The sequence below is a fragment of the Lipotes vexillifer genome, unplaced genomic scaffold, assembly GCF_000442215.2.
Source record: "Lipotes vexillifer unplaced genomic scaffold, Lipotes_vexillifer_v1.1 scaffold602, whole genome shotgun sequence".
NCBI classification, from domain to species: domain Eukaryota; kingdom Metazoa; phylum Chordata; class Mammalia; order Artiodactyla; family Lipotidae; genus Lipotes; species Lipotes vexillifer.
In genome coordinates, this window is record NW_006790307.1 from 920,213 (window position 1) to 944,111 (window position 23,899).

Genomic DNA, 23,899 nt, shown 5'->3' on the forward strand with positions numbered 1-23,899 from the left:
AGCACCTTCCCTACACAGTATTTTTAGTATTTTGTGTTTATTGAGCAACCTGCTATGTGCTGGGGCATTGTGCAAGGGCTTTCGCTCATTTAATCCTATCAATACTCTTTGTAAGGTAGACATTATTATTATCTGTTTCCCAATGCAATTAAGTAAACTTGCCCCAAAACACTTCTACATATACATTTATCCATGTATTTATGCCTGTTGGTGTAGCAAGAAGCTTGTCCACAGCATAACATTTTAGTAGTTTTTAGTAGAATATTAAACTTTCTAAACCCTCTTAGAATAGTTCAGTGACGTACAACATGAGGAGTAGAGAGTAAATTGGGACAATGGCCCAAACATCAGGTCAGCCCGTAACAGGATATAGGTTAAGGTCATAAATATCTTCCTCCGGGAAAGGCCACCTTTGGACAACTAGTGGATCTGAGGGAGTGAGCTGAGGTTCACAGCTATTATGAATGGCAGCTAGGAAGACAGTATTGCAGCTTCTCCCTCACTGACAACTTCTCTGCAATGGAGAGGGTGTCCTTTAAGTTAATAAATGATTAACCTTCACCTTTGATGTAAATGTTATCCTATTTGATGAAATGCTCTATTCATTAATAAAGCTGTCACATTTTATCCTTTGCAAGCAAGTGAATACCTAGTCTCCATTTGCATATATAGTACTAAATATCAAAGGGAAAAGAGGGATTTGTGGATTAACTGACACCCCTTTGAGATCTTCTGGAGACAAAGATAAGGGCCTGAGTTGAGTGAAGGCATCCACACAGATCTTGCAGCCCAGAGTCATCTGCCGATGAATTTCACCTGATGGGGACTATATAAACAAAAAGGGGCAGAACAATATTTCTGAAATGAACAGGTTCTCTACTCATATCTCTAAACTTCTCTTTGAAAAACCAGTTAATATCTATTAAAAGGATAATATTTAAATGCCTTAAGTGCATAAGGATGCCTAGGGAACCCATCAACGAATAAATGAAGAAAAAAATTCCTGATCAATTTTTCTAAAGACTATTTGAATAGAAAATATCACCTCTGTTCATTATAAATTTAAGTCTATTTACCTTGCTGGTTTTTTTGGGAATGGTCCTTTTTGGAGAAGATGCACTAAGAGCTCTGCTAAATTTGCTTTAAAAAGAGAAAGAGAAAATTAGTTTTGATTCAGATGCCTCTCCAAGAGTTATATGACAAAGGCCCAGGCTGTCACTAACACAGCAGTATGCTTTTTTTTATTATTATTATTCAGTGGTAATTTAAAAAAGGAAGAGTCAAGGCAATTGAGAGTTCTTTTTGTGTACAAGAAACTTAGTAAGTATAAATAAATGCATTAAAAGTTACATTTCCCTTTTTCTCAAAATATATCCCAGAAAATGTGCACGTGCCTCAAGTAATTAAAAAAACAGAATAAAAGTTTTTTCCCTGAGGACCAAACATGGTTTTCTAAATTTAGAAATGGCCACCTTTCCTCCTTAAAGGAAAGGCCACCCTTTCGTTAAAATGTAGCACTTCCTATAATCACTGCTCTTAAACAGATGCATTATATTTTGTTTTATTTTAAAAGCAGCAACAAAAAAAATAAGAAAATTATCACATAAAACAACTGTGTTCCAAAACATTCTGAAAGAAGAATAGGGACTTAATTAAAAGAAAGTAATGGTTGCTGCTTGGTAGGACAAACCATTCAGAGTGATCTAGTTATGGAAAGACCACATTCTCTCCTTTCTCCCAATTTCTATGGCAATCCTGGAAGTACCTGATTGAGCTCATTTCACTGGCGGAGGACTTCCAACTACTGAGCCGCTTTAGCCTGGCCAGCCTTCTGTTCCATATTTCTAACTCTTCTATTCTTTCTTCAAGGTTGTTGGTTAGTTTGCAAAGCTGCTTCACTGCACCCACATTTTCCATAAAGATCTGGTCCTAAAAATGAAAATACTTCAGAGCACATACAGTTTGAGACCACTAGACAACTGTCCATGGCCCATCCAAAGACAGTTGGAAAACTCCATTGAAAACGGCTACATACACACACACACACACACACACACACACACACACACACACACACACACACACACACACACACACACACACACACACACACACACCCCCCCACACACAGCACACACACACACACACACACACACACACACACACACACACACCCAGCCTCAAGTTCATTCAAGATAAATCTGGAGGCTTGAAATTTCAAGTGGTCTTGCCAAACTTCTGGCTATGTAGTAAAACTGCTTATGTTCAATTTGCAATAAAATGGAAATATGTCCTTGTATTCCAAGAGAGAGAACAGAGCTGAAGGACACTGTCAAGTTTCCAATCCAGAGATTTATTTTCAGTGGCCATTATGCTCTATTTAAAACTCATGTAAAGAAAGTCAGAACAGGCTTCTGAATGTTGATTTGTGTTTGCATCACTAAATCATAAGGAATGACTCCAGTTCTCCCTGGTAAAATGTGCATCAAATTGCTCAGGTGAAGGAGGGAGGAAAGAAGACCTGGGCTTTTCTCTGAGTTCTGCCACCTGCCAGATGTGAGATCCTGGGTAAAATGTAACAACTTCTCTGAGCTTCAGTTTCTTCATTTATAAATGAGAGGATGATTCTTGAGGTGTTGATTTTTGTCTTAATATCCCATAAGCTATTACATGCAATTTACATTTTAGCGTAAACAAAATTTAAAACAACAGCACTTAATTCTTCCTATTCAAAGAAAGTTACTGACATGTCAGAAAGAGCAAGAAAGGAGAGATCAACCAAAACCACAGGGATCCAGACACCCCTTCCCCCACCCACACGTCAGTTGTTTTGGGAACATGTGTGTCTGTCTCTTAGCCATACAAAAATCCTGGAAAGCTCTCATCAACTCACACCCCAATCCCATGACCACTCCTCTTCCCCACCCTCCTCTGTTTACAAGTTTAGAATGTCGTGGCGCTCTTTGGGGCTCATAGAGGCTGGTCCACTGTTGTAAAGTGATGAGCTCAAGGACAAAACAGAAAGACTGTTTTGTGGCTGGGGATCAAACTCAGGGCTGTGTGTCCTTGAGATTCTCATCATGCAAACCGAAGTTTTCTGGGTTTCAAACACTGTAAAGCAACCCCTTGGAAAGGATTCAAAAGCTGAATGTTATAGATTTTAGGCTTAGTTCATAGAGTTTAAAGGCATACACACTGGTATAAAACACACTGGTAAAGGTAAGTATATAGTCAGTTTAAGAATACTCTAATACCATTATATAATGGTATATAAATCACTTAACTCTAGCATAAAGGTTAAAGGACAAAAGTATTAAAAGTAACTATAGCTTCAATAATCTGTTAATGGTACACACATAAAAAGAGGTAAATTATGACACCAAAAGCATAAAACATGGTGGGGGGGAGTAAAAGGGAAGAGTGTTGTATGTTATCAAATTGTTACTGGCCTAAAATAGACTGTTAAATCTATAAAATATTTTATGTAAGCCTCATGGTAATCACAAAGCAAAACCTACAGTAGATACACAAAAGGTAAAGAGAAGAGAATCAAAGCATAACACTACAGAAAATCACTGATTCACAAACGAAGACAGCAAAGAAGGAAGAAAAGAACAAATGAACTACAAAACAGCTAGAAAACAATAAGATGAGAATTTAAAGAAGAATTAATACAAATCTTTCTCAAACTCCTCCAAAAAATGGAAACTCCATCCACTGCAAACTCAATAAGGCCATCATTACCCTGATACCAAGGCAAGATAAGAACACTACAAGAAGAGACAATATCCCTGATGAACATACATGCAAAAGTCTTCAACAAAATATTAGCAAACTGAATTCAACAATACATTAAAAGAATCATATGTCATGATCAAGAAGGATTTATTCCTGGGATACAAGAATGGTTCAATATATGCAAATCAATCAATGTGATACACTCTGCTAACAAAATGAAGGATAAAAATTATATGGTCATTTCAATAGATGGAGAAAAAGATTTTGACAAAATTCAACATCCTTTCATGATGAAAACTCTCAACAAATTAAATATAGATAAAATATATCTCAACATAATAGAAGCCATATATGACAAGACCACAGCTAACATGTACACTTAATGATGAAAAGCTGAAAGCTTTTCCTCTAAGGTCAAGAACAAGACAAGACATGCCCACTCTCCCTGTTTCTATTCAGCACAGTACTGGAAGTCCTAGACAGAGCAACTAGACAATAAAAAGAAAGAAAAGGCATCCAATTTGGGAAGGAAAAAGTAAGACTGTTTCTGTTGAAGATGATATCTTGGATACAGAAAATCCTAAAGACTCCATCAAAAAATAGAACTAATAAGTGAATTCATTAAAGTTGTAGGATGAAAAATCAACTTACAGAAATAAGCTAGTTTCCATACACTAATAATGAACAATTTGAAAAAGAAAGAAAGAATCCCATTTACAATAGCATTAAAAACAATGAAAATACTTGGGGATAAATTTAACCAATGAGGTGAAACATCTGTACACTGAAAATTATTAGACATTGGTGAAAGAAATGATGAAGACACAAATAAATAGAAAAATATGCTGTGCTCTTGGATTGGAAGAATTAACATTGTTAGCATGTCCATCCTACTCAAAGCCATCTATAGATCCAATGCAATCCCTGTCAAAATTCCAATGGCATTTTTCACAGAAATAGAAAAACTAATCATAAAATTGGTACAGAACAGCAAAAGAACCCAAATATTCAAAGCAATTCTGAGAAAGAACAAGGCTGGAGGCATCACACTTCCTGATTTCAAACTATAATACAAAGCAGCTATCATAAAACAGTATGGTACTGGCATAAAAATACAGATACAGAGACCAATGGAACAAAACTGAGAGCCCAGAAATAAACACACCCATACGCTCAATTAATATTTGACAAGGAAGTCAAGAATACTCAATAGGGAAAAGATATTTTCCTCAATAAACGGTGTTGGGAAAATCTGATATTTACATGCAAAAGAAATTGGACCTCTATCTTACACCACTTACAAAAATTAACTCAAAATGTGTTAATAACTTAAATGTAAAACCTAAAATTGTAAAACTCCTAGAAGAAAACATAGGGAAAAATCTCCTTGTCTTGGCAACCATATTTTGGACAAGACCAAAAGTACAATCCACGAAAGCAAACAAACAAAAGTGGGACTACATCAAACCAAAACTTCTGTGTAGCAAAAGAAATAACCGACAAAATTAAAAGGCAATCTACTGAATGGGAGAAAATACTTGCAAGCCATATATCTGATAAGGGTTTAATATTCAAAATATATAAGGAATGCATACAACTCAATAGCAATAAACAAACAAATATTCCAATTTAAAAATGGGCAGAAGGGCTTCCCTGGTGGCACAGTGGTTGAGAGTCCGACTGCCGATGCAGGGGACACGGGTTCGTGCCCCGGTCCGGGAAGATCCCACATGCCGCGGAGCGGCTGGGCCCGTGAGCCATGGCCGCTGAGCCTGCGCGTCCGGAGCCTGTGCTCCGCAACGGGAGAGGCCACAACAGTGAGAGGCCCGCGTACCGCAAAATTTTTTCTAGAAGATCACACAAAAGTTGGGAAGGGAAGGAAGGAAGTCAACTAGGCTACTACAAAATCTAGACTGAGAAGGGCAGAACCTGAATAAATATTTTTCCAAAGAAGACAGACAAATGGGCAACATGTACAAGAAAAGACACTCAACATTACTAATCATCAGGTAAATGCAAATAAAAACCACAATGAGATATCACCTCACACCTGTTAGGATGGCTATTATCAAAAAGACAAGAGAGAACAAGGATCTGGAAAAAAGGGAATCCTTCTGTTGGTGGGAATGTAAATTGGCATAGGCACCATGGCAAACAGCTTGGAAGTTATACAAAAATTAAAAATAGAACTACCATATGAATATGATCCAACAATCCCATATCTGGGTGTATGTCCAAAGGAAATGATATCACTATCTCAAAGAAATATCTGCACCCCCATGTTCGTTACAGCATTATTCACAATAACCAAGATATGGAAACAACCTAAGTGTCCATCAGTGGATGGATGAAGAAAGTGTGTGTGTGTGTGTGTGTGTGTGTATATATATATATACATATGTATTATTCAACTATGATAAAGAAGGACATTCTGCCATTTGTGACAAGGTGGGTGGACCTCGAAGGTGTCATACTAAGTGAAGTAAGTGAGACACAGAAATATAAGTACTGTATAATATCACTTATATGTGGAAACAGAGAATAGACTGGTGGTTGCCAAAGGTTGAGATAGTGGGGGAAATGAGGAAATGTTGGTCAAAATGTACAAACTCAGTTTAGGATGAATAAATTCTGGGGATCTAATGTGCAGCATTGTGACTATAATTAACAATACTATATTATATACTTGAAAGTTGGTAAGAAAGTAAATCTTAAATGTTCTCACCACACACACACACAAAATGTAATTATATGAGGTGATGTGTATGTCAACTAACCTTACTGTGGTACTCATTTTGCAATATATAAGTTTATCAAATCATCATGTTGTACACCTTAAACTTACCCTGTGCTGTATGTCAATTTTATCTCAACAAAGCTTAAAAAATGTAGTTGTATGGGAGGAGAGTTTATTTAAATAAAACAAGATTGGACGTGAATTAATAACTGGAATCTGAGTGAAATGTATAAATGTGTTTCATTACTATTCTCTCTTATTTTGTATATGTTTGAAATTTTTCATTAAAAATGTTTAAAAATAAGGGCTTCCCTGGTGGCGCAGTGGTTGAGAGTCCGCCTGCCGATGCAGGGGACGCGGGTTCGTGACCCGGTCCAGGAAGCTCCCACATGCCGCGGAGCGGCTGGGCCCGTGAGCCATGGCCGCTGAGCCTGCGCGTCCGGAGCCTGTGCTCCGCAACGGGAGAGGCCACAGCAGTGAGAGGCCCGCGTACCGTAGGAAAAAAAAAAAAAAAAGTTAAAAAATAAATAAATCACAAAACAAAAACAAAGCAAAAAAAAAAAAATCCCTTGACACAAGCTGTTCTAAATTTTCTAATTCTGGTATAGATTTTCCTTCTAAATTTGTTTTATAAAAATAAGGCAGAAATCATGAAAATAAGAATGACTTTCTATGGTTGTAAACCATAGTAAATGTCATCTGACTATTTACTGTGTTTAGTAGAAAGCCTTATAGTAGAATTATAGCTGTAATATTTAGAGTCGGTCACATGGTCAGTCGATGTCCACCCAGCAGTCCAGCACAGGTTCCCAGCCATCATCTCTGACTCCTTCCCCCACAGGAAATCCATCACACAGTGCTGTCAGTTCAACATCCTAAATCTCCTGAATCTACCTACTTCTCTCCATCCTCACTGGCACTACCATACCTAATAAAATTTTTAATTTTTCTTGGCAACTGGCTTCCTTTTTTCCATCCCTCTTTTAAAAAAATGTTTGCTTGATACAGTAATTTGTGATTTAGCTCAAACCAAAGCAGACAGTGGAGAATGATATTAATGTCCCCTCTAAACCACAGTCAGTTCTTTCTGCCATGTCTCCCCACAGGACTTTTAATGCTGCTAATGGCATATAAGCGATCGCTGCAATTGTCCAGTTATGTGTCAGTAATGATGAAAAGCCAGCTCTGACTTCTGCAACTCAAATATGCCAACACCATACATCTTCCCAGTAGATTCAACGGGCAGGAAGATAATTCATGTATTTTCCTATCTAAGAGGAAATAGAGGTGGAGAGGGAATTTACTACTACCTTCCTGACAGTAATGATGGCCCTGACTTTACAGATCCAATCGGAGGTTACCAAAAAAATTAATTTCTAGGACATGTTATTGGGATTGCTTCTTATTAAAAGACTTCTGATTTCTTGTCCTCTATCTTCACAGTAAAGTCAGTACAAATATGTTCAAAAACATAATCTAGAGTTCTCTGAAAATAACCTTTTCAGTGCAAGTGGTAAGGTCTCCATGGGTTCATTTTAACCACGAATGTGCACCTAGATGCCTCAGGAACTTTTTCTAAGTGTCCAACTCGCAGATAGAGGTTCGTATTCGTTAGGACAGAGAAGGGCATAAGGCTGGGGCATTTTGAAAAGCTTCCCCATCTGACACCCACTGTTGGTTAAGAACTATTTTATAATTGAATCTAATTAATCAACTCTGTCCAGTTATTATTAACCATTTCAAATGGAATCCAGTACCTCAACTAAAATGTAGCTTTATAATTGTGATGTAAAAATGATCAAACCAGCTTGCCACCAAAAATTGCTCATGAGATTGGGTTTGGGGGCAGCAGCAACTGCTTCAAATCACATGAGAATTTTCACCCACTGTTTAAAAGACTTGCTTTGGGGTGAGGGGACTTATGGACAGCGTGAGCATATTTTTTGAAAGGACACGTAGGGCAGTTTGGCAAGTATAAGTGCACAGGAAAACAGGGAGGTGTTTGTGAAATCAGAGACATTATTTAGCTTAAAGTGTGTCTCTGTTGAAGCCTCTCCTTTCACATAGCCCCCTTCACAAGCTGTGCTCTAATCATATTGAACCTTGTGCCGGTCACAGAACATGGATCATGTATCCCCTTGTCTCTGCCTGCTCCCTCTGCCTAAACCAGCTGTCCTCCCTCTCCGCCCACCTTCCTTTCACTTGGTGTCATGTTCACCAGTGTTATAAACCCCTGGAGACAGGGCCGGCCTCTTGTCCAGAGCAGATTGTCCAGAGCAGATTCTCCAGCACAGGGCAGTAACACAGGACAGACTTGAAGATTAAATGAGTGAATATTCTTACAGTGGTGATGCATGCCCTGAGGCACTCATAACCTTGCTCTCTGGTGAAATTGAAGGAAGTGGCCAAACGTCCAGTTTATTTTTTTACCTGAGGTTTTTCTCAGAAAAGCAAAGTCTATATTCCAAATTCCCTTTCCACATTAGGAAATGCAGGTGAATTAAGGAAAGAAACACCAGTGTTCAACATCCTCAGTGCGATGGGCTACTGACTCTCCTGTAACGAGCCACGTGGCCTCCGCTGATGGAAACAGATGACCGTCCCTTCAGTTCCCCTTCATCCCCTAGGAAACACGTAGACTCTGTAGAAGGCAGTTTGCAAGCTCCTGGGTCCCTTGCAGGACTGACAATAAATGAGCCCCAATGCTGGGGAGCAGCCAGGCAGTGGACTTGATTTCTCCTCTCTTTGGGAACTACAGCTTGTCCTCTGTCCAAAAACAGAGTAAGGGTAACAAAGCCTGAGAGCAAAGAATGCTTTGAGAAGTTGAAATAGGCTCTTCTTTCTTTTCCAGTGAGAGTCACAGACTTGAAAATCTCTCCTTGTGGCATCTGATGTTGCATGGACTGATGTTTTTATGATAAAATCATGGGACTAAAACAGCCTGTAATTGAGTATTATGAAAGTGATCGTCAAAGGGAGAAAAACTGTCTTTTAGCCAATGGGTGTGCCTGGCAATTGTTTAGGCTTTGGATAAACTCAGCTTTAGATCTTTGTCCAAGAGTTTATTTGTGGACAGCTCACCAGGCCTTGACATGGATTTAAAAAAAAAACTAGACTCCTCAAACCAGAAAAGCAGGCTGCTGAGCTGGTGTAGGAGCTCAGACTTCAGCTGAACTTCCCACAGATCCCTGGAGGTGAGCTTTCCCTCCCATGCAGAGTTCTCTTGCAAAGAGGACAACTCCTGGGCTCATTTCCCTGGATGTTGTATTTTGACCTCTGCCTTAAAAGGGGAGAGCACAAGTTCATAAAACTGTTTCAAATTATGTGTTTTAATTGTTGCCCTTTGTTTGCTTTAGAACTCTTGCTTAATTTTTGTTATCTCAGTTTAAATGTAATTTTCTGTGGAAGGGCTTGAGTCCTTTGAATGAAGCAAGTTTCCAGTTGAACTAACACATGGCACCGTTTATTGTAATTCTTTGATTTCTTCTCTTTCTGGGTGACCAATGAACTCCTTTTGAGGGCAGTGTCTTAGGGCCAGCTCAGTACCTGGCACACGTAGCTCAATATTCAGCTAACGAATAGAATCAATAGTTCTTTATCAAGCACCTATGATGTGCGAACCACTGTCTTAAGTACAGGGAGAAAACAATTAGATAAGGTAGACAGGCTCTCTGCCCTCATAGAGCATGTTTCCTAGTGGGGAGATTGGCCAAGAGCAAGTAAACCGGAAGTATATGATATAGTTTTAAGTTGTAATTAGCACCAGGAAGGAAACCACTGAAAGAGAAAATAATTGTTACTATCTTAAGCCATTGATATAGATTTGGTCTATTTTATCTCTGAGAGCACTGGGAAAAAATAAAATAACAGCATCAAGTGGAAAAGTATATTCTCATCCTGAAAAAGACAGGTAACCCAATGGAAAACTGGGCCAAACAATTCATATAAGGAGAAATCTAAATAGCTAACATAAGAAAGAGATGCACAACTTTGTTACTCATCAGAGAAAGACAAATTAAAACAGTAAGATACCACTTTACCCCAATTAGAATTGAAAAATTTAGAAAGTCTGATAATGTCAGGTGTTGATGAAGATACAGAGAAGCAGTCAAAACCTCATGTGCTGCTGTTATGAGTTGGAGCTGACCAACAATCTGACAGCATTTCATAGAATTAAGGCTGTGTGTATCCTATACCCCACCTCCAGCACACCTCCAGCGTGCCAGAGAAAACCTCCCACAGGTTCACGAGGAGGCCTGTGTGAGAACGTCCATCACTGCACAGTTGTGGTCAGCAGGGTTGGAGGAGGCCATCACTCGAGGAGGAGAACGTAAGGACATATGCCAAGGAATTCCACGCATCAGACTCTGAGCAGATGTATATAATTCAAAGAAATTTAAAACAGATTCAAAAAACAACACTAATAATGTTCCAGAAAGCCTGACTATCCAAGGGTATATATGAAACACATTAGCGTGGCTGCTATCGTTGTGGGGAGTTGGATGGAAGAGGAAATGAGAATGCAGAGAAGAAAAAATGTAATGAAGAAAAAGAGCAGTACAAAGAAGAGGGTAGTACCTCCACTCTAAAGTTCCAATAATAAAGAGGAAAGAGGAAAATCTACTGGAGAAAAAAAAAAAAATGAAAGGGATTTCGCATCTTGAGAGCTACCACTCTAGTCCAAAGTTTATTTACTTACTCTCAGTGCTCTTACTCAGTCTGAGTACCTTGAAGGCAGTGATGGACTCTGAATATCTGAGACTGAGCTCAGTAGACTGGGAACTTCATGGATGAAGCCCAAGGGAACTAAACTATACCTACAGGGAGGGAGCAGTTCTGACCTAGTGGCCAGATTTCACAGATGAAGAAAAGTCAGCATCATCAGAAAGGGACTGAGGTATCCTTAAACACTTTATAAGAAATTACTAAAACATAGTCTCTTTGAAAACTCTGGCATAAGTTCAGCCATTTTAACTAAATTCCACTTTGGTAGATAAAATGTGAAACTCCAGGTACTCAATCAGTGAAGGCCTGAATAAACGGGGCTATCTGATTTTCAAAGCATTACCATCACCTTCTGACACAATATTTAAATTGCAGTTTTAGATGTCTGGAACAATTATTCTTTTCCCAACATTTTATTACTAAAATTTCCAAGCATACAGAAAAGTTTTAAAAAAATTGTAGAGTAAATGCCCATATACACCCCCACGTAAATTCCACAATTAACATGGTGCTCTATTTCCTTTATCACACGTCTCTCCATCTGTCCATCCATCAACCCATCTTGTTTAAATGCATGGAAAAAAAATAGCAATTACTTTTTAAGAAGACATAACTACAGAAAGAAATTTTCCAAGAAAACAATAAATGGCATATTTCTGTCTAAAATTTAGAAAGAAGAGAATTTTTTCCCTGCTGCCAGTGTAAGAAGTTCCTGGGAAAGAAGATGATCTACAAACAGGTGATGAGTTGTTAAAATATCCAGGGTTGTTTTGTTTTGGGTTTTTTTTTTTTTTGCCCTACGCGGGCCGCTTACTGTTGTGGCCTCTCCCGTTGCGGAGCGCAGGCTCAGCGGCCATGGCTCACGGGCCCAGCCGCTCCGCGGCATGTGGGATCTTCCCGGACCGGGGCACAAACCCGTGTCCCCTGCATCGGCAGGCGGACTCCCAACCACTGCGCCACCAGGGAAGCCCCAGGGTTAGTTTTTGGGTTTTTTTGTTTTGGTTTGGTTTTTTTGCGCTGCGCGGGCCTCTCACTGTTGTGGCCTCTCCTGTTGCGGAGCACAGGCTCCGGACGCGCAGGCTCAGCGGCCACGGCTCACGGGCCCAGCCGCTCCGCGGCATGTGGGATCTTCCCGGACCGGGGCATGAACCCGCATCCCCTGCATCGGCAGGCGGACTCTCAATCACTGCGCCACCAGGGAGGCCCCCAGGGTTAGTTTTAATAGCATATTAACTCTAATCCTTCGGCTTGGAGTCAAATCAATCAGTGAGTGCAACGGGGAATACTAACCTCCTGTGGGGAACATCACTGCAACTAATGAATGAATTTTATTTCCTCTCTTGATGAGAAAAGAAGGGACTTTTAAACTAACTGCTGAGTAGGACCTTTAAAAAAAAACATTTAGATTCTGGGCTGGCTATATGAACTTAAACTAATATAATTTTTTATAACTCAGTTTTTCTGTATTTAAAAATGAAAAATAGTATTTGTCACTCTATAAAAAAATAAGTCATTTCAGAGACACCCAAAGTGGTGGTATCTTTGAGCGGCACCTGAAAAAAATTTATTAACGATTAACCATTTATCAGTTATACTATGCTGTGGACCTAAAAGTTGTGGTCCTAAGAAGATTTGCATTAAAAAAAATTCATTTATGAAAGCAACTGCTTCATTGGGGGAAAAAGTGATTAAGGCAGAATTTCAACTCACCATACTAAAGTTAGTTTACTGTAGAACTGTAAAGAATAAAATAATTTGTTTTGAATAGCTTTAAAGATGACCTTATAATCCCAAACTGGCTGAGCCAAGTTCTGGACAAACTTTTATCTGATGCTGAAATTCATGCTCTTAAACTGGTGTGCCATGTACGATCAGGGAATTTATAATCATCAAAATCAAAGAGACTTTGGTACGGTTCATTTCCTTATCGATCCTCTCTGCCCACGTGGTTTTTTGACACTGGGTTTGCCCCATGTTCTCCTCCTACCTTGACCCAATCCTTCAGCCTTCCCAGGGCCTCTCTTTCTCCTATAGACCCTCCTGGAAGTGTTCTGCTGTCTTTAGTCCTCTTTGTTTCTCATCCTATATGAACTCGAGCGCCTGCTGGGCCAGGCAGGTAACAGGAAGCAGAGATGTGAGGCTGCTGAAGCCCCTCTGGGGTAGTCGCTTCTCAGCACCACGTCACCAGATCTGATATTTCAAGGGAACTGGAAATCCAAAATTTGTGTGAAGATCTCCTAATTTTTAAAGGTAAGCAACACATTTGAAAATTTTTAAAACACCGTGAGGGAAAAAAGTCTGCAGGCCAGACTGGGCCACAGGCTTCCCATCTGTGACCTGCGCCCATGACCTTTTCCTTATGAATTAATATCTTCACCCCTGTCTGTAGCTCCCCCTTGACCCCCAACTTCTCTCTCATGTTCCACACTCCCAGTCACCTCTGGATGTTTTCATCTGACTGCTCAGCTGACATCTCAAACTCGAAACTGAACCCATCTTTTCCCCTAGAAAACCACTTCTCCTTCAAACTCCCTTATGTTGATAGAACCACATCTCTTCCTTTCACTGAGATTCAGAAACTCATGTATTAACATAAAGTCTCTTTGAGAACCCATGAGGTATCAGATACTGTTCTAAACAACACAGGATTGACGAGGCACATTCTCTGACCTCAAGAAGCTCACAGTCCAGTGGAGGAGATACCAAATAGAGAATGACAACACAATGTGATGCATACTCTAGAAGCTGTCTATCCGGAGGCCTAAGGCAGTGTGAGGACAGGAGCAATCCAGGCACCACGGAACTCATTAACTCAATCAACCAAGATATGTTGAATTCCTCCAGTACTCTAAGCCCTGGGGTTAACACCTCATATAAAGTATTGGAGGTACAGTTTTGAAAAATATAGATTTTTTTGGTTCTCATACAACTACCCAGGGAGACTGGCACAAAACAAGTAGGCAATAAACAAGATCATTTCAGTTAGGGACAGAAGTCTCCAGGCTGCTGTGAGCAAGTTTGCAGTGTATCCCCTGCACAGAGACCCAGCTGAGGGGGAGGATGAGGTCTGCGCCAGCCAGAGGGAGCTTCTTTTTCTAATTACTGCAAAGGCGCTCTACACCCTCGCGGTGGCCCTGGATCTTACAAAGTGAAAGTGAGTGCCATGGAGACTCTTTTAGACAAGGTGGTCAGGGAAGGTCTTGCTTTGCAATTCAAATGATGAGATCATCTGAAGGGAGAGTCTTTATGGCAGAGAACAATCAACAGAACAGCTCGAGGGAGAAACAAACTTGGAGTGTGAGGAACAGAAAAAAGGCTGGCGGGAGAGGAGCTAGGAACAAGACTGTGCGTGTGTGCGCAGACACATCATATTCTGAAGGTGTTTGGGGGTTGGGGGGTATGAGTGTTAGGAAATGAGTCAGAAAGAGAAGATTCCATCCAGATTGTGGAGGGTTATAATAATAAGCCAATGAAGAGCCAAAACTGGGAAAGGGAGATTATAGGATCAGAGATTCGTTTTCTTTTGTTTTGTTTTTAAGGAAAATGATTCTACTGGCAGCTAGCTGATCAGTTAGGAGGTTGTTATAATAGCTAGGGATAAAAATGGAGAAAATAAAGAGAGTAAAAAAGGAATGTGATATACAAGAGATAGTACCTAAGTAGGAACAGCAGGACTTGTTGTCTAACTGGACCCCCTGGACGAGAAAAAGGAAGGCTTGGGAGGCCTCTTGTGATGCTCTCCCCACTGCCGCCAGCTACACCCTCAGTCCCCACGGTCCACCAATGTCTTCCTTCCCTTGTCTCTCAATCTCCCCCCTTCCTTTCCATCTGAGAACACTTGCCTAGTCTCCAGATAGCCTCTCTCCTTCCTCTGAACTGATGCAGCACTTTATGCATCCCACAGATTTATTACATCTCACGTTGTAACTTAGAGCATTATTTCTTCTGTACCTGTCACATCATCCTGCTTAGACTGTCAGCTACTTGAAGATAGGAACCAAGTGTTATTTACCCTTTCATGACTCAAATAGACAATTCCTGCCACATTATGGTTGCAGGAAAAATAGAATCAATGAGTAAAAAGTAGCCACATACTAAGTTATGGCAGGGTGGCTTGTGACATGCAGTCTTAAAAACACGCACATACAGATTATTCAAGGCTAGTGAATCATAAGATGAACCTCATCTTTACATAAACTCGGTTGTGAATTTGTTTAAGGCAGTTCTTACATTTATTGTGTGCATTTTTCTTACGCCAAGTACACCTGATAATAATGCTCAGGAAATGTAACCACCTGTTCCCAAATAATCACAGAAACAAATTTTAAAAGTTGCCAAGTAAAAAGATAGATGAACAAGCCAAAAAGCAGAGCCCCAGTGGTCGAATGCAGGAGGAGACGATGGTGTCCACTCTAAGGCCCCCTTGCTCTCAGTGTCAGCCCTGAGTCCTTTCACTCTACCTCCCCTGGCTGAGCTTTCACTGGGCCACGCGAACCATGAGAAATTTATGAGAAGCAGTAAATCACCCTGTATAAGAGAAGTTTATCTTGCAAGGTCATTTCTCCTGTTAAGAAGAGAAAAAAGTGGCTTGTACCAACTTTGGCTAACATCTCTGATCTCCAGCGTTCGCTGGTTGTATGGACAGTCTGTAAAGATCCAGCCATTCTCTTTCCTATTTCGGCACCACGTTGCAAAGTACATGTGGAAATGATACAGCAGTCACGGAGCACAACATTTTAACATTCCCATGTTCTAGTTTGCATTTTAGCTTCAATGAGAATTTCCTTATAAAAAAGAGGCATTTGGGGGAAGAGAACTGGAGTGCAGAGGGAGAGACTGTATCTTAATTGGATCTCCACCTGTTACTATAGCACACAAAGCCCGAGAAATCCTAGGGAAGGTCTTGAAGACCAACAGCCCTGGGCGTGGCAATCAAGGTTGCCATGGCGCCCACGTGAATAAGGAAGAGTCCAGGAAAGCAAGAGTTTATCTGTACATCTTTCTTATCAGTTAACAAAGAGCACGGGACAACAGGAGCCACATACCCTGCGTTCTTAATGAGAGAATAAAGGGTATTCTGGGAAGTACTTATAATGTAAAAGAGGGATATTCCACAGTGTTGAGGATTAAACCAGCAATTGAAGTCTATCCACAGAAGTGAGCCAAAGAAGAAAGCCAGCCTTCGGAGTATGGAGGTGTGGCCTTAGTGACGTCACCATAGATTGTATCACTACAAGATCCTGTTACTAAGAGAATCGCCCCTTTTCCATTCTGGACTCCTGTCAGTTTTACTTATTTATAAACTCAGTGCCCCCTTGGCATGGATTGCTCCTCAGGTGATGAATGAACCTGGCTGCCTGGAACGGGAATGCCACGCCCCACTTTCCCAGGTCTCTGCACTTGGCTTCCTAGGAATGAACTTGGGGTGTATAACCTCCCCTGGGAAAGTGAGAGGTTGGCCCTCGGAACTCCTGTTGCTAATCATCTTGACTGTCTCCCTTCAACTCAACTGGGAACGGGAAAACACTGGGCCAGGGGAGAACTAATTATTTTGCTGAACAGTGACAGTCCTAAGGCCCCGGGCAGGCATTACCTACACAGGAAACATAGAAATCTCTTTCCTGAGTGTTCTAGGGAAGGGCCACACCCAGAAGTGATACAGCTGCTACCAGATGAAACCCCAAGAGCCCCACCTTGGCCGCCTGGTGACACACTCCCAAGGCCGTACCCTGAGGCTGACAGCTGTGCCTCTGCTCTTTTCTCTCAACCTAGGAAGCTTATGAAAATGCAAGAGAGTGAGGGTGACTTTATTTTACAGATACCTCTGAATATATCTTATATTTTGGTATATATAAAATAGTTTATATTTTAAGCAAATTACATAAAAAAACTTGTGTTTTATTATTAAAAATAAATTTCTGGGGAATTCCCTGGTGGTCCGGTGGTTAGGACTCAGCGTGCTCAGTGCCGGGGCCCAGGTTCGATCCCTGGTCAGGGAACTAAGATCCCACCCGCTGCATGGCATGGCCAAAACAATTATTTTAGTTAAAAAAAGATAAATTTCTGATGGCAACACCTCTCAAGTGAAGTGATAGCCTCGCTGTGAGAGACCAAAGAATTTCTTCGGTGGAGGATGTGGTCCTGGGAGACAGGAGGAAGTAACTTGACTTCCGCCACTCGGCTGTTGCGGCCCAGTGAGCAGGCCACCCGGCGCTGTTATCCAAGTATTTGTTGTCCAAGAGCTGGTAGGTAGAAGACTGTGGAAGGGCCCAACATGAAGACGTACCCTCTACCTTGCTACTCCAAGTGTGCCTTGCTGACCAGCAGGACTGACAAAATTGGCTTCACCTGGAGACTGGTCAGAAATTCAGGATCTCAGGTCTCCATTCTTGCTTAACCAGAACGTGCATTTTAATATCTCCCTTACTGATTCGTGTACACTCTGAAGTTTGGGAAGTACTCTGCTCCGAGGAACTGACAAATTATGAATTAGTCTCCACTCAAACATCTCTACCTACTGCCCTGAAATCCCCATGCCTATCGGCCTTCCCTCCAGCATCAAATATAATAATGTGATATAAAGCAAATCAGCCACAGAGTGAATTTGCAAACCTCACAAAAGATGCAGGGTTTCACAGAATTAATAGACGTGATCTCGGAGGACCACTCAAATCACAACCAAAGCATCGGCAAGCGAGGAAACGGCAGGCTTAGACTCCTTAACAAGCGAAGAGGAAATCATCTACAAGGATGGTGACATTCCTTCAAAAGAGAATGGTTTGAATATCAAAGAATTCTGACAGGCCCCTGAGGAAAAACGATGAGGCTCATGAATATCTTTGTAAAAATGACCCACTTTATGATCGTGCTGCAAAAGTTAAACATATAGTTTTGTTGAAAAACTATGCTCCAAAAAAGAAAATAATTCAACACTTCACTCAGTCTTCAATCATTCTAAGGAGGAGCACATTGTTTTAATTATAACTTAAATGATATTATGTGAGAGAAATGACACTTTCGTAAGTTTTAGTTCCATTTTTCAAGACAAAGTCTCATCAGAACTTGCTGTCACCATTTCTCCTGATGTTTGGCCCTTGTTTGAAGGGCACTTCTGCTCAGTGGACTGTCCCAGGGCCAGCGTTCCTCCAACAAGACTCACTGGACTCCAGTGCTTACTGTTGCGTAGTCCTTTTTCCTTTTTCCCTTATGAGACTTCTTTTTGGTACCTATGACCAGTGTGGGGTAACTGATACCTACTTACTCCACAACTCAGTGAAGAATTCTTTTTTACTGTCCCGTTTCCCGGTTGGATGTTCCGTGCATTGTGATACCACAGAAGGGGGTTCGCCCGTGCGGTTAGAGCTCTAGGGTAGGTATCTGTTCAGGGTTACCTTATCCACCATGAGGAAGTTCTCCAGCGTCTCTCCGTTTTCACAGGTGACATGGCCAACCTCCCTCACGGCTCTGGGCAGGATCTCTCGCACCTCCTGGGCGATCATCCCTAGACACAAACACTCCAACAGGTTTTGTCTGGAAAAGACCTTTCTGGAGAAAATCCTCCCAGGTCTACCTCAGAATAGGAACACTGACAACTACACAGGATGTCTCTGCGAATAGATGCATATCCCCCCTCAGCATTTGCTTTGATCTACGAGGCATTTAAAAAGCAAAGGAGGAATCTGGAGCCAAGGACCACTAGAGGATTAAAAGAGGGAGTGTTGTTTTCTCCACTCTTCCTTGAGACTCTGAGCCGAATGTTGGAAGGGGTTAAGTACCTTCAGATCCCTGTACATAGACAGGAGGCTAGGGCATCGGCTTGATTTTCTTTCTTTTTCTGCAGGAGGGCCCTGCCCTCTAAATGGTCCTTTTTTCTTTAGAATTCCTGGACTGGAGTATGAACATCACTCTGCACTTCTCTGACCTGGACCTGCCTGTCCCGCCACCTTCCCTCTCTATCCCAATGCTACCCAGTGCTGCCTGTCATACAGTTTGCGCTGCCATCCGCCCCTCGGCCCTCATCCCATGAGCAAGAGGCCTCCAGTGAAAGGAGACAATGTGTTCAAAATCCTCCACCAGTACCATAGGGGGCAGGAGTGGGGATGGGGGTGTTGAGGAAAGATGACAGAAATTTCTTTAACTTTTCCTGTTCTGGTGATTATGGCTTTCACAGAGGACAAGTTAGACCGATAGGATGTTGTCAAGTGCCATAGCATACAGCCTCCAGATGAAGAGGGAATTAGAACTTTAATAGTTGACAATATAAAATTAAGAAGGGAGTTGTGTGTGTACCTGTTTGATGGGCAGTGTTTATTCCCATCGCAGATGCGAATTCAGGCTTGTAGTCGTATTCGACAATCCTCATTTGGGCTATTCTTCTCAGCTGTTCATTTGTGTCAACCTAATTTAATTAAAGAAGATCAGATTTCACCCGCTTAGATATTTGCTATTCGAATCAAGGCCCAGAGTGACCCAGAGAGATGAAGAATGTTGGGAATGGGATTGTCCTTTCCTCTTGCCCAAACTATTTTAAGAGAAATTTATGTTGTTTTCCTCCAAGAAGCAAGTTTCAAGGTTCATGTCGGCGACTTCCATCCACTGACTTATAAACTGAGCCAGAGTTTATATGGCTAAATTACAGGGCAAAACCTCCCTCATTCATTACTCTGGCCTCACTTCTGTCCACTGAGAGTTGAACCGTCCTTCTGAGAATGGGGGTTGATCACCTTGGAGAGAAACAATTTCTGTCCAGGATGGCAAGGTATCATTTCCAAATGAGCACACAATATAAGCAGCTAACAAATACAGGCTGACCTTGTATTTATAAATTAAAAATGCAGTACTTAGTTTAAGTAACAACCTATTAAGAATGGGTATATCGTACATCATTGAATTGCTTATGGACATCTTGCTAGAGAAAATTGTTTCAAGTGGCAGTTTGCTAGCCCGGATTGCTGGTCCCTCAAAATCTGGGCTACATTCCTACAGATGGCTTCTCCCCCCAGACCACCCTGGTCAGCGATGGTGTCCTCCTTGGAGCCAACCACTCTCACAGGTAGTTAAAAGCACTCCCAACTGTCACTGCAAGTTCCTCAAAAAAAATTTCACTGGGTCCCAGCAAAATGATAACAATAAAGACAATATAGTAGATTTTTCCTAAAGCTAAATGTGCTGATTCAAAGGCTTCCCTTTTGAGGTTTTTTTTTTTTTTAATGAATTCATGGTAATAGCATGATTGATTTTTTTTTTTAACGACCTTATTCCACAAGTAAAAATTTGGCAGTCCTATGTGGGTCCTAAAATTTTCTTTTAGAGAACATAACTGGATTATGAAACCAGTGGTCTCTTGGCAATTAAAAATATACCGCCTGGACATTCATCCATATGTTGGGGCAACCAGAAATGCTTTTCTGTTGTTTTAAGAAACCCCTGCTTTGGCCCTGAACCCCTCCCTGGACCCACTCTGTCAAGTGAGCAGTAAAGTTCCTCCAATATCATAAAGGTTCTCTTTCCTTCACCAGTTTGGTGGGTTATCAAATGTTGTGACTTTGTGCTTAACTGGATAAATGGACTAACTTTACTTCAGGTACTTGTTGGGGAGTCTAATTTTGAGCTCACTGCTGTTTTGATCATTGCAGTTATCAAAAGCTTGGTTCAGTTCTTTCATTCATTGCTTCATTTGACTAATATTTACCAATCACCTTCAACATACCAGGCACTACCCTGAGTGCTGGAACTTCAAAATGATTGCCTTTTTAAAGTTCATGGTCTAGACAGGAAAACAGACTCATCCCATAAGATTATCTTACAATGTGAGAAATGCAGGGTGATGATGGAGTTATGAACAGAGAATCATGGCAACTCCAAGGAAGCACCTAAAAGATTATCAGGGGACCGTAAAAGAAGGCTTCCCAGAGATGGTGAAGCCCAACCGAGATCTCAGCTTGTCTCAGTTCTCAAACACGCTCTGCCCCTTTCACTACAAGGCCCTTGCTCAGGGCATTTCCCTGCCTCAGAAGCTCTTCCCTTCCACTCCTCTACCTCCGCCTCTCCCCATTTAAAACACCTCTTCACCAGAGAAGGATTGCTTGACCTCCAAGACTAGGAAGTTTCCCTCTGCCTTATGTGCTAATGGCACCCGTTCTTTTCCTTCATAGCATTAATCAAAGTTATCACCAGACAACTAGTGAGTCACTTTTATTATCTGTCTTCTCCTACAGAATAAACACCCCATGAGAGCAAGGACATATTTGAGGCCATGATTTTCTGTTCGTCACCACATCACCGGTTTCTAGTACCATTCCTTGCATGTAGTAGGTGTTTAACTAATATTTATAAAATAAATTAATAACTTTAAGATAGGAGTTAGTCAGGGAAAGATGAAGGGTGGGGAAGAGGGTAGAAAGGGTAAGACTAAGATAGGGATGCTGGGCAGAAAGAACAGCATAAGCCAAGTCCTGAGGCAGCAAATCTCCTGAATTATGCCTGCACAACCAAGGCAGGGTTTGGCGTGACTAGACTGTAAAGATCAAGGTCAGAGCAGGGAGGACCTTGCAGGCCATGCTAGGAAGGAACAGTCACAATCTCATATTGCCCTGTGCGTACACCTGTCACTCTGAGCTCCTACATTCATTCAACAAATATTTAATGAGTAGCTACTGTGTGCCAGATACTATGCCAGGCCCTGGAGATTCAATGAGTTTTTCTTATTTGGAGCTTAAATTTTAATGAAAGTTCCTTTCCTGAGGGTGAGGCCTGTGTTTTGTTTGTCTTAGGACCTGCATAGTGCCTAGCACAGTGTCTGACAGGTAACAGGCACCCAAACTTTCAATGAAGGAAAGAAGGAATGAAAGAATGGAGGTAGTGAAATGGCAGAACAATCCCTGATGCTAACAGAATTGAAAGCATGGGGTCAGGAGCCGGCTAGTCTGGCCTTGCACTAGCCAGGCCCTGCCCTGTTCCCCACTCCCTGCACTCTGGGGGTCCCGTGCCCACTTGCCTGCTTCTCATTATCCCCTTGGTTCCTGTGTGAGGCCCCATCAGAGACCAAAGCAGAGGCAGTGTCAGTTCCTTTGCTGCAAGGGGAAAGCAGAGGAGGATGTGCCCTTCACTCCAACTGTCCAGGCTACACAGAGGGAAAATGACCCCTGCTGTCTAAGTTGGACCCTTGACTGCATTTTCCCCAAAGACATATTCTTAGACGTAGCAGTTAGGTTCGCTAGTACTACTACCACTGTATTTCAGACAGATTTTTGGCCAAACAAAATTTTGAGGGTTGGCTTGGGGACCTAAACACCTTCTGTAACAATCTTTTTCTAAGAAAATGCTCTTGTGATTTCTAATGCTGTGTTGTAGACTTTCCAAAGCTAAATATAAACTGCTTGTATTTCCTGCTCCCTATGGCCTGTACTCTTGGCCCAGGACAAACACTTGAGGCAAGGACTGTGCCCCCTTGGAATCCTCTACTAAGAACTGTACAAAGGCCACAACTCAACACCATGCCTTGCTCATCAATGTGTGCTGAGTAAGAGGGTAGGAAGTGAATTTGGGTGTCTAATCTGATCTTGCCCACAGCAATTTTGGAAAGCTTTGACCATGAATGCAAAGGGCCATCTCTGTCATGCTGCCTCACACCCAAGGTTTCTGTATCTTAACTCAAGCCTTTCACCGCAGAGAAGACATTGTAGACCGTGAACTCCAGTCCGTTCAGGGAGGGATATCTCATTACCCATGGCCCACAGCCCGGACTATCAGTCTCCCATCAGGAGCAGCTTGAATGGCACTGGCTCACCCTGAACTTCTGCATTTGGCTCGTGGCCCTGAGGGGAGACTTTGCAATGTTTGACTTTGTTGAGCTCTTCACACATGTGTCTTTAACTAGTTTACTGCTGGGTGCGCTTGGGAGAAATTACCTTTGAGCATTTCACCTTAACTGATCTGTTTTCCCCTGGCTTTTCTTTTTAGCCATTTGCTGCCTTATTTTCAGCCTTCACCACAGAATTTGGTGCATTCAACGTTCAACTTCCTTTTTTTTGCATTGACATTGCTGTTCTTCACGCCCCTTTGGTTTGCAGCATACCCTTTTCACCCTAATTTTTGCTTGTAAAAGCTGCATTTCCTCTCCAGTCTATCATCACCTCTGTAAACACCAAGTCTGGGTAAGTGAAACTGCTCTTCCCCGAAGCTGACCTCATTTCCCAGTGCCTCCGTTTCACAGGTTTCAGTCATATCTGCTTTATTGTCTCTGTCTTAGATGTGTGTCCAGATGAGCCCCAGATATCTCCTCCAGGCCTCTCCACGCAGAGTGCTTATGTGCTTAATATCTGCAAAGCCACCTTCGCTGCCTTGAGCGAGGAGACGCAGTCAGGCATGGCAGCAACGTACGTTCATCCTCCCAACACGGTATCAGGCAACATGTTTGGCCACTACAGTTGTCTCACAGCAGCTAATTCAGAAGCCAGCTCTGGCTGCTGTGTGTCCTTGATGGGAAATGCCTCCAGTCCTACGCTTGCAATCAAGTCAACCAAAGGTTCGCTTCCCAGCACATTTGGAAGAATGGCCTTCTTTTAAAAGTTGGAAAAACTGAGTCAGAGAGAGGTGAAGATGAAGTTCACACATCTGTCAGCACCATCATCAACATTACCATCATGTCTCTTGTCTGTAATAAATGGTGAATAGGATAGACAAGATTTCTAGAAACAT

General features: G+C 41.7%; 1 protein-coding gene across 1 annotated transcript in view; it reads right to left on the reverse strand.

The window, feature by feature from the left end:
• The window catches only part of MYRFL (myelin regulatory factor like), a 115,875-nt gene that overhangs the window by 20,073 nt on the left and 71,903 nt on the right, over positions 1-23,899 (reverse strand). The window contains exons 12-15 of the mRNA XM_007463578.1: positions 19,490-19,598; positions 18,592-18,701; positions 1,766-1,929; positions 1,077-1,140 (exon numbers count right to left, since the gene is read on the reverse strand). Of these exons, the coding sequence (XP_007463640.1) occupies positions 1,077-1,140; positions 1,766-1,929; positions 18,592-18,701; positions 19,490-19,598 (447 nt within the window). The remainder of the gene's footprint in view (positions 1-1,076; positions 1,141-1,765; positions 1,930-18,591; positions 18,702-19,489; positions 19,599-23,899) is intronic.